General features: G+C 39.9%; 1 protein-coding gene across 2 annotated transcripts in view; it reads right to left on the bottom strand.

Moving 5' to 3' along the window:
• kank3 (KN motif and ankyrin repeat domains 3) overlaps positions 1 to 17,428 on the bottom strand; it is a 28,076-nt gene extending 10,648 nt beyond the window's left edge. The window contains exons 1-4 of one of the 2 annotated variants that reach the window (XM_077534819.1): positions 17,259 to 17,428; positions 3,943 to 4,015; positions 3,309 to 3,394; positions 130 to 1,899 (exon numbers count right to left, since the gene is read on the bottom strand). In XM_077534819.1, the coding sequence (XP_077390945.1) occupies positions 130 to 1,899; positions 3,309 to 3,345 (1,807 nt within the window). In that variant the 5' untranslated portion in view covers positions 3,346 to 3,394; positions 3,943 to 4,015; positions 17,259 to 17,428. Of the gene's footprint in view, positions 1 to 129; positions 1,900 to 3,308; positions 3,395 to 3,942; positions 4,016 to 13,561; positions 13,717 to 17,258 lie in introns of those variants that run through there. The other variant, XM_077534820.1, reaches the window with a different exon arrangement.
• Between the last annotated feature and the right edge of the window lie 258 nt (positions 17,429 to 17,686).

Below are 17,686 nucleotides of genomic sequence, written 5' to 3'. Positions count from 1 at the left end.
TTTTTTACTGTGTGAAAATAAACAGAACTATCTTGGAAACAGAAAACATTTAGAAACCCATCAGCGGGTTTAGATCAGAGAAAGTGAACTATAGATGTGACAGCAAAGATTACAGTCATGTTAAGTTACCCGTCTTGTTGTTGGGTGTCGTTATGTCCTCTTGGTCTTCCTCTCTCTCCTCAGACATATTGACTTCATCCTCTGGAAAGATCTTATAATCATTTAAGGTTAACTGTCTTTTTTTTAACACAGTAACTTTCTGGTTTTCAGTCTTGTCATCGGGTATGTTTTCATACTGGCAACCAATGGTGGCCATTACAACAGATACTGGTTCTTCTGATGTCGCTATAGCATCAGTTTGGGCACTTTGTTCGATCAAGTCTGCTGAAAAATTGTTACCGACACATACGTCCATCACGGTTGGGCAGCATAAAATGGCAACATCCTTTAGAGTAGAGGATGTAGTCTCAATTTGGGCATCCTTAGCAACTGGTTTAGCAAGAACTCCCTTCTCAAGCGTGACTTTCAACGCTGTTGTCTCAATCTGTGCTCGGAGAGTTCCCAGATCTTTGTCTGCTAGGCTCAGCTGGCTCTCAAGACTCGTAATGGACTCCTGCTGGAATTTAATGGTGTCCTGTAAGATGTCCATTTCCCGTTGCGCCTCAGATGTCAGCCCAAGTAGTGACTCCATGACCCAAACTCCAGCCTCGTCAGTCTCTGCTCTGACCTGTGTTCCTTCCTCACGAAGAACAGGGTTATCAGTTCCTGTGCCCTTCTCACAAATATGGAGCTCGGTTCCCTCGGCGGCATCTTTCACTCCGTGGCGGTAATAGAAAACAACTGAGTCAATTGGCTGATCGTCTCCCACAGCCACTGATTTCTTGTCAACGGGTGGCTTCCCAGGAGCTTTCAATACAGCTTTTGATGAAAGTTGCGCCACACATTCATCCTTCGCCTCAAACTTCTCAGCAAGCTTTTTCAGTTCCTCGGATTTTCCAAGGCCTTTGCGACCAGGTGAGGCTGGGCAACTTAATCGACTCTGGATGTTAGGACTGGATTGGGATGTCTCTGTGGTCTGGGTAGAGGATTCTACTGACTGAGTGATCACATCCTTGGTTGCTTGCTTCTCCTGAAGTGCTAACAAAAGCATGTCTTTCTCAGCACGAAGCTCGGACACCTCTTTTTCAAGAGCTGGGACACCCTTTACTCGTTCCTCCATCTCCTTCAGTTGTTTCAAGGCTGTCGCCATTTGCTCTCGAACTGTCTGCAATTGGCTGGGGGGGACTGGAGTCACTGTAGTGCCAGTAGCAGGGGTGCTGAGTCCAGAGGTTTGAGGACTAGGTTTAGTCCAGCTGCTCTGCAGAGGTTGACTTGATGCAGAGGTTGACAGCTGCTTGGGAGGATCTGCAAGCTGGAATCGCCCACCATTGTGATGACTTTGTTCCTGCTGTAGTCTCCGGCTAGTTTCCAGAAGAGTTCGCTCAACTCTTGGGTTGCGTTGGGGTGGAGGGGGTGGTACTTTGGCACCAGCAGACAGTGGGGGGACGTTGAGGAGGGTCAAGGGGGATAGAGAAAGCACTTCACAGGGTGCAGAGCCAAGGCGGTTTCTTGGCGGCGGCAGGGGAGGCACCCTGCCATCCTCACTAGCAGGAGAGGAAAGAGACTCAGTGGATGTCCAACCACTAGTGCGCCCCCCCACACATCTCTGAGAGGTTTTGAGCCCCCGTCCGGAACGACGAGATGTAACAGCTGCCCTGCGGATGTTATGCCCACTTTCTATCTCTTCCACATATTTCAGGAAGTCCAGATCAAGCTGGAAACCGTATGGCGTTTGGACAGAATAAGATGCCGGCTGGTCGACTCGTTCTTGACTGGAGTAGAGAAATGGAGAGGCCAAATCTGTAAGGAAGATTGGACATGTGACTGAAGCAAATGGCGGACACTGAAACTCGCATACACACAAAAACATTTATGAATTTCAACACAATCAAAAGTGATGCAGTTATTAGGGGTGGGAATCTTTGATTGTCTCATGATTCGATTCAGATTTTTGGTTCTTCGATTCAGAATTGATTTTCAATTCAAAACGATTTCAGAAAGTGATTGCCCATGATTTCTGCTTTCAATCTATAGATGGGCAAAGAATCATCATGATCTACTCCAGTCTGCTTTACAAAACAAAATGACAAATGATTTTTTTTGGTACATTTATTAAGTTTTAAATTGTAAGAAAAGTGCCTTTTTCCACAAAACAGCATGTGGATCACAGCTGCTAATCTACAGGTATGTAGCTAACTATAAATTTCTATATCTTTCATAGTTCTGCCCTTCCTGAGCAGACAGACTGTGGCAGATAGTGAACACTCCCTTAAGAAGAGTCCAATGTTGCTGGTTTCAAGCCAATTATTACACTCCAGTTAAGGTTAACTGTAAAACTAAACACACAAAACAGAGTGAATTACACACAGTGCATACTTAAATGCAAACACACTGTTTTTAGCTTGTTTCGCGAACCTAGCTATCTCAAGGTTAATGTACAATGGAAAGCGCCATTGACTCGCTAATGCTATTAGCTACTTTTGTCTTCGCGTCACTGCTGGCCTCTCATGCCGTCACACCTGCATCAAAAGAGCGTTTGGCCACTTGGACGCCGGACAGGAGACGAGAGGTTAGCTTAGCGCTAAGCTAGCTGGTGCAATACAATACAGATGGATTTACTAGACCAAAGCAAGAAAATCACTCTGAATTTTACAGTTGGCCAGGGTGCAACGAGAGACCCAAGGAGTTGATGTAAGCTATTTTAAATCAAAAAGGAAACCTTTCCATAGATTAACGCTGCTGCTCCAACAACCTGGTTGTAGACTCCAGTTCATACATCTTTCATTCGGTACTCGTTAACCTGAACACGACCAGCAAATGCAGGTTTTGGGTGCGAGTTCAAGCTCTAACTTCTACTGATGTTTTATCACAAATTGTGATCGGTGAGTCAGTATGATTTTGATTTCAGATTTTTCCCTTCTAAAGTTGGACACTCATTTTTCAGCCACCCACTGCAGGAAGTACATTTCACCTATTTACAAGCTCATTTTGAAACTAGACAACAAATTATGGGTTATTTCACTTTTTGTTAGTCTCTCTCTACACATTTTGTGTTTTCAATCTTATTATTCGCTTATGTTCACAATTATAATAATTATTTCTATTTCCAGGTAAATAATTTATTCTGAACTTAAACAAGACAGCCTTGCATCCTATTGGAGTGATTTGTTTATTTTATTGTATTGAAGAACATGCTCTGATTAACTTACCAGGCAGCTTTGGGTTAACTTGCACTGACTGAGTCATCTTTCAGGTGGAGGACCTTTCAGCACGCACAGCCTCAAACAACACCTGGCTAAGAAAACATACAGTAACACGATTGCATTTGTCATCCTTGACAAGGAAGCAAAACTGATGTCATGTCCAAAGCACTCCCCCACTTACTTTGATTTATAAAGAAAACACTGCTGCCCCCAAAGGCAAACATGCTCTCTTCCTACTTACTGTAACTTTTATAATGTATACATGTCATCATGACCATCAAACTGTTCTATCCACATTTTCTCATACAGGGTACTTGTAACGTAAAATGAGGCCAAACTGCTCAGCAAAGTCGAAATACGTTTGTGTTTTCATAAAGCTCCTTTGTCCCATATTGTGTGACCACCTGTGAATGAATTGGAAGTAATCCATCACAGGGACAGAATGTTGTGTTAGCATATCAACCATTTGCTTTTCAACAGGATGACAGTATGTCAATCTTCTGACCCCTTTACTTGAGGATTCTTTCTGCTGTACGGCACAATAGCATTCCATTGCACGTATAGATGAATGGCATTTGCACTTGTGAGCGTGGCGGAGGACTATCAAAAGCAGATTGATGGCTGATGCTTTGGGACTTACCTCGCTCAGGATAAATGTAGAATTCATGCAGCTGGAGTCCAGGCTGATTCCCTCTGCTCTTCTGAAGTCAACCCTACAAAAGAAGAGAAAGGCCAAGTCAGATTTAGGACTATTGTTCCAAACCAGCTGAAGTTGTTTGAGCTAAACTTAAAAGAGTGAGACTTTCACCAGTACGTTGACAAGGAAGAGGCAAGGCTACAGATTTTAATGCCAAAATTCCTATTTATAAAATATTTGGAGCTTTTCATCCAGAAACATCTCATGCGCATAACCTCACATACATACAGTCATTCATTAAGCTTCAAGCACACACACACACACACACACACCCCTACACGCAGATGTGTTTCCGAGCAGCCCCAGGCACATTCCTACAACCTGCTGTTGAAACACGCCAGCCGTCCTTGTATCTGACCGACTACTGATAACACATACGCATACACACGCACACCTGTCAACTCAGACAGTTTATTGTCAAAGGAAAAACCACAAAATGACAAGACACTCAAAAAGGCTTAATGGGCAATGACGGATGGTGGATTCATTCATAAATAGTCCCGACTCGGCAGTGTAAACAATAATACGTGTGGTAAGTTCTGGCAGTCTCTGCACAGGATCGTCTTATCAGCTACTGACTGTTTCTACTCTACTGTTGGTCTGTTTCTTGTCCAAGTACAGAGAACAATGAACATGACGCACGCACACACAAACACTCACACAGTTTTCAAGGTTGAGACCTCAGGCAACGTTTTGGTCCAAACCAGACACAAGCAATTAATTGTACCACATTTTTTGAAGAACTCCTGCTTGTTTACTTGTTTATTGCTTGTGTTTGTTTTCCCACAAGGCACACCGCAATTACGTCACGAAAGCATGTTTGAAGACTTCCACTGATTTGTCTCAAACTAATTGGAAATTGGCTGAAAATTCTTCACTTTGCCAAATTCAATCAATTGGTGTAATGCAAGCAGTATTGTTAGTCAATGGCCATTACCTTGCAATGGATTGAAAAAAAAACCAAGAAAAAAAAAACAAAAACAAAAAACCTTCACACCACAGTTCAAATGTTTTTGTGATAGAAAAAAAAACAAGACAAAGAAAAATATTCCAAAGTTTTGCATCATCAAAGTGACCTACTATGCTCTATTGTTGTTACATCAATAGAAAAAAATACTATTGTTTATTGTGACACTTTCTGAGAAATTATATCATCATAAAACTGCTCATCGTTACCAAAAGAACAACATAATTAGGCTACAGTGAAGCATGATGGTGGCAACTTCATGCTTTGGGCTGTTTCCCTACAGATGGTGTTATGACCTTTGTCAAGGTGGATGCGGGGAATTATGAACCATTGGAAAATAATGACACGTGTGGTGTATTGATAGAGTTCAACAACAACAACAACAAAAAAAAAAAAAAAAAAGATAAATGCTGTAATAAAAGCCAAAGGTGCTACAGCAAAGTATTACCGTAGTTGAGACCCGAGAGTATGCATATTTATGCAACCAAGTTATTGTACATTATTTAGTTTTATTTTTCCCCTTAAAATATTTGAAAACTTTTTTTTCCATTGAGCAGCACAAGTCACATCACAGGTCACAAAAATTGTGAAGATTTTTGATATTTCTTCCATATCACAAATCTGACATTTGAACAGGGGTGTGTAGACTTTTTATATCCACTGTACAGTAATAAGCACACAATTAATAACAATACAAGCTTCATGTAAAAACAACAAGACCATTTTTTTTTTTTTTTTTTTTTGCATTCAACTTCACCTCTTCAAAGACTTCAACTTTGTTAGAAAAAGTCCCAAAATAAAATGGTCCTCGCATTTTTTTTTTTTTAAATTCGGTTACAAATGTTTCGTATTCACGTTCACTTTTTGCCATCATCAATTTTCTTAAGTGACATACATTGCATGAGTGTTTTCTCTTCTCACTGCTCCACACTTTTCACCCTCTTCATCTCACATGAGCGGTGTTAAACTTGTTACTCTTCACACACACGCACATGCACTCCTGTCTGATTTGATGAGAGGCAGCAAATTACAGAGTGCAATGTTGAAGCTGCATTCCTCCTCTCGACACCCTGAGCTGTGAGCAGCGAAAACCCCCACACAATTGTATACTCACATTTGTTGGACAGCCCAAATTAAGTCAGTGAAAACCCCCCAAAAAATTTAAATATATATCGGCACTACACACAAAAATGTGCATTAAAATAAAACAAACATTTTAACAAGTAGTTTCAGTTAGCTCATATATGAATATTAAACGTCATGGTAACCAGCTAGTTGGTAATTTGTTGCAAAATTCTGTAGCATTAGTATGTTTCTATAATTAATGCAGAAGAAGAGTGCACTACTTAGCTATGACCAGCAGAGGTGCTGCTGATTCTTTCTCAACATGATAAGAGGCCTCAAGACAAACAACATAACTGTGTGATTCATTAAATGTTTTGCATGTAAAAAACGGTCACAAACTTGATCGCTCAACCGCTGATCTACCAAATACATCTACCAATTGCGCTAAATTGCCACACAGTTCACTGTTTATTGTGTGACGAGTACACACAAACCGAGATGAATTGCAGTGTCTTATTTTGCATATTTAAATGAACTCAGTCATATATTAATTTGACTTCCACCCAACACTTCCAATTCCATCACTTCAAAAGTCATCTTGCTCGTGTGGTGCTCTCACACATTTTCCTTGGTGAAAAAAAAACATCATTGCCACTTAAAGCAAAAAAAATGTTAACGTGAACTAAGTATTTCAGAGACATTTAGTCAAATGCCATCCCTATTATTATTGGTATAGTTTCCCTTTCAGGTCATACCAATGATACATTAACAATTACATCAACATTGTGTGTAACATCAATTTTACAGTATAGCTCTTTATCATAATGTGTATAACTAGATGAAGGCTCAATTTTGTTGATCTTGCCATTATGGGATGCTTAGTCGTGTGCACCAATGTCTTCATACTTTGCATTACAAACATGCATTGGTAACAAGTAGAAGTTTAACAATTAGTCATTTGGATTCATTGAGCCTATAGGGGGGGGGGGGGGGGGGGGGGGGGGAACACCATTACAGCTAGCAGATTTTTACACTCAACAAAAATATAAACGCATCACTTGTGTTTTGTTCCCATTTTTTCCCCCAAAACCTTTAACCACATCCACAATATCCCTGTGAGGTAACAGGTTGGATGGATTATCTCAGCAAAGGAGAGTGTTCACTGTCACAGATTTAAACTAGTTTGTGAAAAATATTTGAGAGAGGTGGTGATATTGTGTATGTGGGAAAAATTTTAGATCTTTGAGTTCATCTCATGAAAAATGGGAGCAAAAACAGAAGTGTTGTGTTTACATTTTTGTTGAGCGTACAATAACAATTGAAGTTGTACAACAACAAATGCCCTATAATATGGCCAATAAAGAGAACCTATTGATGCAGTTTCATATTTTTCCCTCTTAAGGCGGTGTAGGAACATGTGACGGGCGGTACAGTCCCATGTCCTAACAGAGATGGAATCAGAGAAAATGAGAACACACTGGGTCATCCAAATTTTCTCTAAAGAGGAAATGTACCGCTTTGGGTCTCGGGATCATGTTTTGCACCAATGACCTCATTTCCCCACGCCGCCCCTTTTTCCCCGAATAAGAGACGTCAGGGCAAAAGAGCCTGGCGAGGGGCGGAGGGACTTAAAGCTGATGTCGTCCTCCTGAACAGGCAAACACTTTAACCACTTTACATGAGAAAAGAAAACACTCATGCACTAATCGGCACACAAATAACATTCAGTCCAAAACAATCAATTTACAACCATTAATTAATTTTTTTAATGGATCACCAACAAAAGGCCTTCTTGTTATACGTTCAGTATTGGTCAAGAGCTTCAGCGTGAGAATAATTCAGTTTTTCACTCTCATCCGATTTAAACCTAGGATCTGAAATTTATCTCGTCTTTAATGCACAACAGAGGGGCCTCATTCTGCTTCCACAGAAATATGCAGTTTCCTGAAGGGAAGCCCACTTTTCCCCTAATAAATCCCACTCATACACTGCCGCCCACCCTTGTATGCCCCTGCAGGAGACCTGCCATTGTCTCCCAGTAAGAATCAGGGTGGATGTGGTGGAGTGTTTGGGAGGGGGAGGAGGAGGGGGCAGGAAGCCCATCAGGCCGTCCTGAAAGCTGCTTCCTGAAGGCAGCAGGAAAACACTGCAAACCAGTCAGCGCTGAACAAATAGAGCCGACGCGACCACAAGACACACCGTCGTGAAACAAGAGGTCGCGTGAAGTTTGAGTTCATCCCCAATGATGGCTCGCCATCACATACAGTATGCTGACTCCACTGTTATCTATATTTATAATCCACATTTTAAGACAAGAAGGGGCTACTTCCTGCCTCCATCACACCCTGGCATCACATTTGGTCCTTCCACCACAGTCAGGCTGACTTGAAACAGCACATGCGGCCCTCCCTTTTCCTTCCAGATTGTCCAGCAAGCACAATCGAGCGCATTGTGACACCACAACGAAGCTTTATGCGTCTTTGGTGGCGACACTTTCTGTGTTTTGTGAGGCCTCGTTGTTTTCCTTCATAGCAGAAGGTCTGTTCATTCTCTCACAACTGTGTCCAGGTTCATAATGTCGCACAGTCAATCTAATAAAAGTGTTTGGTGAGATTGTTTGAAAACCAGCTGGACAGTTAGACACAAGTTCTATTATCCTATGGGTGTTTCAAATGCGAAGCTCAGCTAACGTGTGGATTCCAAGTTACGGTATCTCACAAAAGTGAGTACTTCCCTCACATATGTTTATCTTTTCATGTTAGGCCACTGAAGAAATGGCACTTTGCTGCTACCGATTAGATGCAGATGTGAATGAGAATGCAAATGTGAATTTGCAAGTAAATAGGAAAGAATTTCACAGTTAAAGTCCCTTTTAAAGGGTAAGTCACCCACCCCCGAAAAACAAAATATATATATTGACAATATCTGTCACATCTGTCACTTCAAGGACGCATGTGTTGAGGAAGGACACATCTGTACTTGCTCCTGCATTCACTCGTGAATCTAACTACTTGTTGATTTTTGCATTGGGATTTTTAACTACATTTTTGCAGAATGCCTGGCGGAAAAAGAGCTGATCAGGTTTGTTGACAGAAAGAAAAAGATTCACAATCTACACACGGACATTCAAGATGAACTGAGCGAGCAGTGTCTGGGATAGTATGGGATGGATAACGATAAAAATGAATGACTATTCTAAATAATGTATATGACTGATGCGTTATAGTAATGGGTCGATGGGGACGGATCTCGAATAAGCTTCGGCTTCTACCCGTCAGCCCTTCTTTCTGATGTCAATGTTGCAAATGATGTGATGTGATTGATGTAAGCTGTAATGTGTCTGAAAGGAAAAAATGAATAAACCAAACCAATATGTTCTCTGTCTAAATACAGGATTCTGGTTAATATTATGTCAGTGGAATATCTGTTAAGCAGCAAAATTCTGCAGTTCTTAATCAATAACAGAAGGCGGCCATTTTGCTACTTGCTGTCGAGTGAAAATGACATCACAGTTGCGCAGGTCTTGGTAACAACCATCACAGCTCAGCTTCAGAAAACAGGTGAGCTGTGATTGGTCATTGCCTGTGCTGTGAGCAACTGATGTCATCTTCAGTTGACAGCAAGTGGCAAAATGGCCGCCCACTGAGATGGATTAAAAACGGCTGGATTTTGCTGCATAACTCATATTCAAAAAGTAATATTAATCTGAATGTAATGTTTAGATAGTGAGGTCACATATTATATTATTATCAAGAAATGTTTAAGGTTGACTTCCTCTTTAATGGCTTTATTGCATGAATCGCTATGGCAACTGTGTGACTGAACAACAAGATCGGCGAAATCTGCCAAGACGTGGGACCCAAGGCTCAAAAACAGGACTGTCCTGGCCAAAAGGGACTTATGGTCACGCTAGTTCTAATTCTAACAATCTCTCAGTGGTCACTTTTTTCAAATTGACATTGATGTGTTGGGGTTTGTTCCTGCTCCGTCCCTGATTCTTGCAGAAAAAGTCAAATATTTCAGGACATGCAAGAAATGTATGAGTAATAGGTTCCCCACCCCTAATGAGCTGTTTGATTCTGGATAAATATTTACTCATGTGCTAAGAATGAGGATATGTACCGTAGTATTTCAAGGAAAGAAACTATAATTGTGTTGGTGTGAGTGAAGAAAAAGATTCCTGTGTCAGCTCTGCGTGTGGGCAAAGTAGCATTGTGGCTTTTGATGGAAGTTGCAACATTCCAAAAAATGTATTACCACAGGAACCAAAGCTGTGACAAGATGCAAATTATTTCTCAGAATAGCAACATTTTGTATATCATTTTGAGAACAATGGCGTTCCTAGCATCTTTTTCATCCAAAAAGGGTACAAAGTGCTGACAGTTTGCATCTCAGTAGCAACATTCAGTCAGACAGCTAAAGACGTCCCAAAGCCCTTTCTGAAGTAAAGCAGGCCTCACAAATTCGGGTTTTCCCCAACTACAACATCGCTGATGTTTGAACAAGCAACAACCTGGTTCTCCCTTTTTCACACGCTTGTTCTCAAAAGTAATCATCGGAACAACTGAAATTGAAAAACAAACAGCTTTGCCTTGTTGGTGGTTGTTTTCTCAGCTCTTTGTGTTTTCTAACAAGCACACACCAAAAGGCAAACATCTTGTGTTGACCTAGTTGTGTTGAAAGAATTGTGTCTTCACAACAGTAGCAACTGCATCTTCCAGATGTTTGCATCTTACATCTACGGAAACGGACCAGATGGCAGCAGCATTTTCTGCTTAGAAACAACAGAAATATGCTATTTCCTTCACATGCAACAATTATCGCACTGCAGCGCATCTTTGATGGAGGGGCTGGAATAATGACAAGGTACAGTGTCGACATCCCAAATACACACCTTTATCACTGTGTGGATGCTCTCAGTAGGGAAAACAAGTGAAACAAGTGCTTTGTATTTCAGTTTCCTAGAATGGACTAATTCAGTTCCCATCTAATTGGTGTTCTCTGTCACTGACGTCAGACAATATGCCACTTGTATTCCTATTCAACTGTTTAACAAGTTTATCTTTTTAGCTCATTTCAGTGGACTACAACCTGGAAGAGATTTATCTCAACTGTGTTGACCCCCAACAGTTTGCTGCAAACATCAAGGTTTGCGAGCAGACTAAACAAACGCAGCCAGACAAAAAGCAAAGACAAATTGTTTTATTACCTTCTCTCATTTTCTCATTTTGTTTGACCACCATGTTGTCTTTTCTTTTGTCACAGACATCCAGTATGAGCACACCATGTTAAAAGTTGGTTACAACTAATACGTCAAAATTCTGAGCTTTTACAGAGCTTTTACACACAAAAAGTGTTTCATTACTAAACATTTTATGAGTGGCTTTAGGTTCTTTGACGTAGCACTGTTAACACCTAGTTCAGCCTTCTGTAATGACATCATAGGGCAGGGAAGATTTTCCACAAGCAACATTTCCATTAGGAGTCAATGAATAAGAGTGTTTTCTGTAGGCAAAACATTGAAAAACTGCACTCATGTTACCCCAATCAAATTATTCTCAAAGTTATGTTTCAGAAAATGTTTCAATGTACATTGTCAACACATCACCTACCGAATGATATACATTTCCCTCAATAACTTCATCACTACCTATGCAGCAATTCCTCCTTCGCAAAAATGAGTTTTTATTTCCAGTCATCTTGTCTTCACGTCTGTTAGAAATGATCTCGCTAACTGCCGTTAAAAAACGAAAACACGGAAAGATGACGTGAAACGGCGAATGCCATATGTACTGATCCTCACCTTGCAAAAATTATGGCCAGATGTTAAAGTAACATTCAGGTAATTACATCCATCCATCCATTTTCCATTCCGCTTGTCCTGTTCAGGGTTGCGGGAAGCTGGAGCATGTCCCAGCCAACAAGGATAAAAGGCAGACTACATCTGTACTAGCCTCCAATCCAGGTAATCAAAATTAAAATCTACAAGTAGTTGTTAGAATGTGCTAGATCAGTGGTCACCAACCTGATGCCCACCGGCACGATCAGACGACGTCATGGAGCTAAATTTACCATGAAGATAAAATAGCTCCTTTAAATAGCTCCAATGGCTCAATCCTTCACCTGAACTGTGTCCAAAGATTACACACACATCAGTCAGCCTCATACATCAGCCAACATGCTCCTGCAGTCTCATCAACATGAGCACCACCGTTTATTTTCATACGCCAATATAATTAACTGCCAGGCAGTTGTAAATACTTCTAAAGTGTGTTGCACCTCAAAATACATCCCAGTTTCCCAACAACAACAGTATAGCTAACTCTTACTATACTGTAATGACCTTGACCACAGACGTTTTTTTTTTCTTTTTGTACAATTTCACTGTGTAAATATAATGTCGTTGTCCTGTGAAAAACACTTACCGTATGTCCATTTATGTGTTTTTTTTGTTTGTTTTTGTTGTTGTTTTTGTTTGTTTTTTTTTGGGGGGGGGGGGGCTGCATTCAAGTTTCATCCCATAGGCTAAACGTAAAAATGTAAAAAAATGACAAAATGGACATAAGTGTTGTTTTTCACAGGACAGTGACGATAAGCAGCCCTATTATATCATCTTCAAATAGCATTAGCACACACTTTGATGCTGCCATTTGTTCCTTTGGGCAAAGCTGTCCAAATGGCCAAACAAGACTTTCCTTTGTGTAAGAAGAAAATAAATCTGCAGCCTGGCCACATCGCTTTCTCAAAGCACTAATATGTCTCACATTACTGCTAACAAGAGGCTAAATAAATTTGAATTCCACAACTCTCCAAAGCAATTTAATTCACTTAAATCGTAACAGAATTGGAATGCCACAGAAAAGGCTCAAGATAAATTAAAATTGCATATATTCCAAGCCTGTGGTAAAACTGCTTCAGAATAGACAAAATCATCTTTGTAACTTCACTACTTAATATTTTGGTATCAACAACATCAACTGAATAAGAAAGAATAAGAAAGCCAAACTAAATACTTTGGGGTTTTCATAGAACTGCTTAAACATTTAGTGACATCAGCCTGCATGGGCACTCGTAAATAATAGGGTGTAATCTCCATATTTAAACCACCACATCCTCTACTGCTGCCCAGTTCTACTGCTGAATATTTATGCCGCTGCTGCCGTTTGTCCCACACTGTACGCATTAGCTGTGTTCTTCCTGGAGCCATTGTTTTAGAAAATGTAGTGATTAATCAAAACATCTAAGGGCTATTCTGTTACTTCTGAAGATGTGGCCTTCAGCTATTAGTTTCATTGATCGGACGTTGAGAATTATTTTTACACAACCATTAAAACCAGTTTTCCCACACTTTTGTTTGCAAGTGTCAGCTGTTCTGTTAAAAACAACAAAAAACACACACAGACAGACATGGAATTGGGGGAACAAGTTAGCCAACATTATTTGTAGCACCAGAGTCACGACAGCGTCTGCGTGACCAGTGAATGCCAGAATGGCGGGACAGGGGTGTGAAGTTACAGACTCGATACTCACTTATCCCACCCTGTCACTGGATGTAAAAGGACACAGAGTTCTAATATCGGATGTTTTGTTCAGGCTCTAAAATCCTCCGCACTCTTCGCCCATGAATTGGTAGCGAGGCTAAGTGAAAATGAGCCTTTTGAAGTATTGCTTTTATTACACCATCATGTCAAAGTCAAATGGAAGCAAAGGTGCAGTGTTAGCACCTAGCTAACAGTGTTATTAGCATTAGCTTCTATAGCGACCACATAATTAAACTTTGACTAAATTCTAAACATTGAGGCAGGGGGTATATGGGTTCGGCCCACACTTTGGCACATCACCATATCCTATTACAAGCACTGTAATTCTTTGTTCGTAGTGTACTTTGACTGAAATGTCACATTTTATTAAAAGAGGAATTCAAGTCAGTTTTCTTTATAATAATACCTGTATATTCTATGTGCCCCCACTAGTCTAAACGCGACATTCTGATTAATATTGCATTTGTGCAATATGGATAAAGCAGTGAAATACACCCATTTTTATCCATGGCAGCCAATTTGCCATTTGTTGTTGATTGAAAAAAAAAATGTCATTAGCATATAGTTGCTCAGGGTTCAAGTAACGACCAATCAGAGCTCAGCTTGTGAATGTCCCATGCCCAAACTCAGAAAACATGAGCCGTGATTGGTCTTTACCTAAGCCCTGTCAACTTTTGAGTTTTCTGCTTAATTCATACTCAATAGGGGTGTGAATTGCCTCGTACCTGACGATTCGATTCGTATCACGATTCACAGGTCACGATTCGATTCGATACCGATTAATCCCGATACGAATTAATAAGTCGATTGTTGCGATTTTTTTTCATTCAAATTTAGAAAATACTAATCAGTAAGCTTGTAGAGTGTAAGATTTATATGAAAATGTATTATTTATTTATCTGAAATTTCAGTCTTATAGAGGTTGTAATCTGTTTCATGTTTAAACAGCATTAAAATAAAATATTAAGGCTTAATGTTCCGTTCATATAACATTCTTCCATGCTTAAGGTGTGAATCCTAAAAAAAAAAAAAAAAAAAAAAATCGATTTTGCCTATTATTGAATCGATTCGAGAATCGCGCGATGTAGTATCGCGATATATCGCCGAATCGATTTTTTTTTTAACACCCCTAATACTCAACAACACAATATCATTCAAAAACCGCTAGGGGTGTTAAAAAAAATCGATTCGGCGATATATCGCGATACTACATCGCGCGATTCTCGAATCGATTCAATAAAAAAAAAAATTGATTTTTTTTTTTGTTTGTTTTGTTTTTTTTGTTTTTTTTTCCTAAGAGCTCAGAATTGTTCATTCGGTAGTCTTACCGATTCAACGTCTTATCATCATTGCCTTTTTTTTTTTTTTTTCTTTTTTGTGTGTGTGTGTGTGATTCGATTTTTAAACTTCCATTTTTAATGGAAAAATATTCAACAAAACGTCTGACTTCGGGTTAGGATTCACACCTTGAGCATGGAAGAATGTTATATGAACGGAACATTAAGCCTTAATATTTTATTTTAATGCTGTTCAAACATGAAACAGATTACAACCTCTATAAGACTGAAATTTCAGATAAATAAATAATACATTTTCATATAAATCTTACACTCTACAAGCTTACTGATTAGTATTTTCTAAATTTGAATGAAAAAAAATCGCAACAATCGACTTATAAATTCGTATCGGGATTAATCGGTATCGAATCGAATCGTGACCTGTGAATCGTGATACAAATCGAATCGTCAGGTACTAGCCAATTCACACCCCTAAAAACCGCCATATTTAAACTTGTAGAAGTTGTAAAGGAAATTTTTGACTTGACTTGCCTTTTAAGACTCTTAGAAACTGTTTTGACACACCATGAGATAAACTGCTAAGAAATACAGGCCAACTAACACAAATATTACATTCCACATACTGTATTAGTTTAGCTTTGCAGGAGGTCTGCAGCCATTCCAGGTAATAAACGTGGCAAATGCATGCTGTGGAGTTCAGCCTCTCTTTCCTCACATGACAGCATTGGGCGGCTGATAACGTTAACTCATAATAGGGCTAAAAATGGAAATCAGCGGCATTCATTGCATGACCACAGAGCTAAATTTAATAGCGTCTGATTAAATGATTAAATGAACTCTGTCTCCTCGTTTGCAGACACAAAAGAAGTGTGCTTATGAAGCGCTGTTTGTCTGTGTAGAACCAGAGAGTTCCTCGAGCCTCCTGACACGTCTGACTAAACTTACACAGCGTCTATTTGAGGTGCCGCAGCAGCAAGTCAAAGCTCAAGACAGTTGCATAAAGACGCCCGAGGGAACAGTACAATGTTGTTAGCAACATTGTCATTGAAGGACAGCTCCAGCATGCTTCTGCATTTGGCTAAGATGCAAGGTATGCCCTGGACTGGTCGCCAGTCAATCAGAGGGCACATAAGGACAACAATTCACCCTCACATTTACACCTAGGTACAATTAAGATTGTGCTTGAACTTAAAGGTTACAATGTATGGTACTGGATAAAACCAGGTGCTGTTGGGCACCGACTCTGGTGGTTAGTAGGGAAGTAGTCACTAATTCCTCACAGGTACCTTCAAAGTGAAGAACCACCAATCCACTGGTCCATTTTATGTCACTCACTTGAACCTCATCACACAGTAAACAACAAATCACAACAATTCTCCATTTCTAAGTGCAGCAAAAGGGTGCACAAATCCTGCACTGTTTATACTGATGGCCTGATAAAAACAACACAATCCTGAGGTCACCAAAACAGGCACACTCAATGGTGATTTCTTTTGGGTCACACCCTTTCCCCCTCTTACTCTATAAACACTCGAACACCAGAAATCATGAGGAGATTGTGCCATTTACACTATTCAGGACCAGAAAGAAACATGGAGATTGAATGTACTTCGCAGAGGGTTGCAGCAACGTCGTTTGAGGTGGATGATGTTACCGTTTAGGTGCGAGATATATTTTTACATTTGCTTCTCACTTCCAGAATTCCATAATCAGGAAGCTGCCATCATGCGTAGTAAAGATATTTCTACTTGTATTTGCAGAATAACCCAATCAAATGCAATGATATTGTTGCTCATTATGTAACAATGAAACTGCATGCAACAGCAATTTAGTTGCAGCATCACACATGTCAGCAAGCAACCACTTCTGTCAATAAGAATTAAGAAGTTGATGAGAATCGGTGGTGGGGAGGTTCTGAGGAAAACAAGCTCATAAATAATTAGTACAGTTCCAAAGAATCAAATAATTATTGTGTAATTGGTAAATTATAGTAAGACCAAGAGCTACTGTTTTAATTTTGATAATTTCAGTACATATTTAATTTGCCCTTATGTTGGATTGAGATTTAGTGAGGATGGTAAACAAAACAACGTAACCACTGGGCACAAGATAATGTTTAAATTAAAACAAACAAACAAACAAACAAACAAACACAAAAGTCAGTAAATGACTGTCATACTGCGGGATATTATTGCGAGGAGGAATGTTAAGCATTAACATTAACGTACATAATTTAACACAAGAAACGTTTTGTTCCAGTAGTTGCAAGTCAGAACCACAACACGTCAGTGGGGTTTCTAATTCGAGCGCACAGACTGTAAAGCACACAGCCAATTAATCAATCTCGTGTATCGATGTATGCTAATCGAGCCCGCGCCTCTTCCTTACCTTCTGACTTGTCTGCGGGGCAGAGCCGTCACACTGGGACTGCTCATGCCTCTCGAAAACGCAAGGAAAGTTTTTCGGGAGGGGAAAAGAAAGAGAACTCCCATGCCCCTTAAAAGTTCAAGAGAAGTGTGTCCATTGATGCAAGAGGGGAGAGGGTTTCCCATTTGGACTTTCAAAATAAAACATGCAGGGCTATAAAAGATAAAAGTTATAGAAAAAGGGGGACCACCCCCCTTTCAGATTTTAACTAAAATAGTTGCTTATATTTTCATAAGTTCAAAACATTGTGGTCAGATACCTGGACGTTTATATATCCTATTTTTGGGTGTATTCCAGCACCTCTAAATTGCATCCTAACCCCCAAGCCTCAAAATTTAAGAGAAGTTCATATATTTTCTTTATGTGTCCTTTATTTAAAATAAATAAAT

Source organism: Festucalex cinctus, chromosome 10 (genome assembly GCF_051991245.1).
Source record: "Festucalex cinctus isolate MCC-2025b chromosome 10, RoL_Fcin_1.0, whole genome shotgun sequence".
Lineage (NCBI taxonomy): Eukaryota > Metazoa > Chordata > Actinopteri > Syngnathiformes > Syngnathidae > Festucalex > Festucalex cinctus.
Note: the sequence above shows the minus strand (reverse complement) of the source record. Positions and strands in the feature narration are given on the sequence as shown.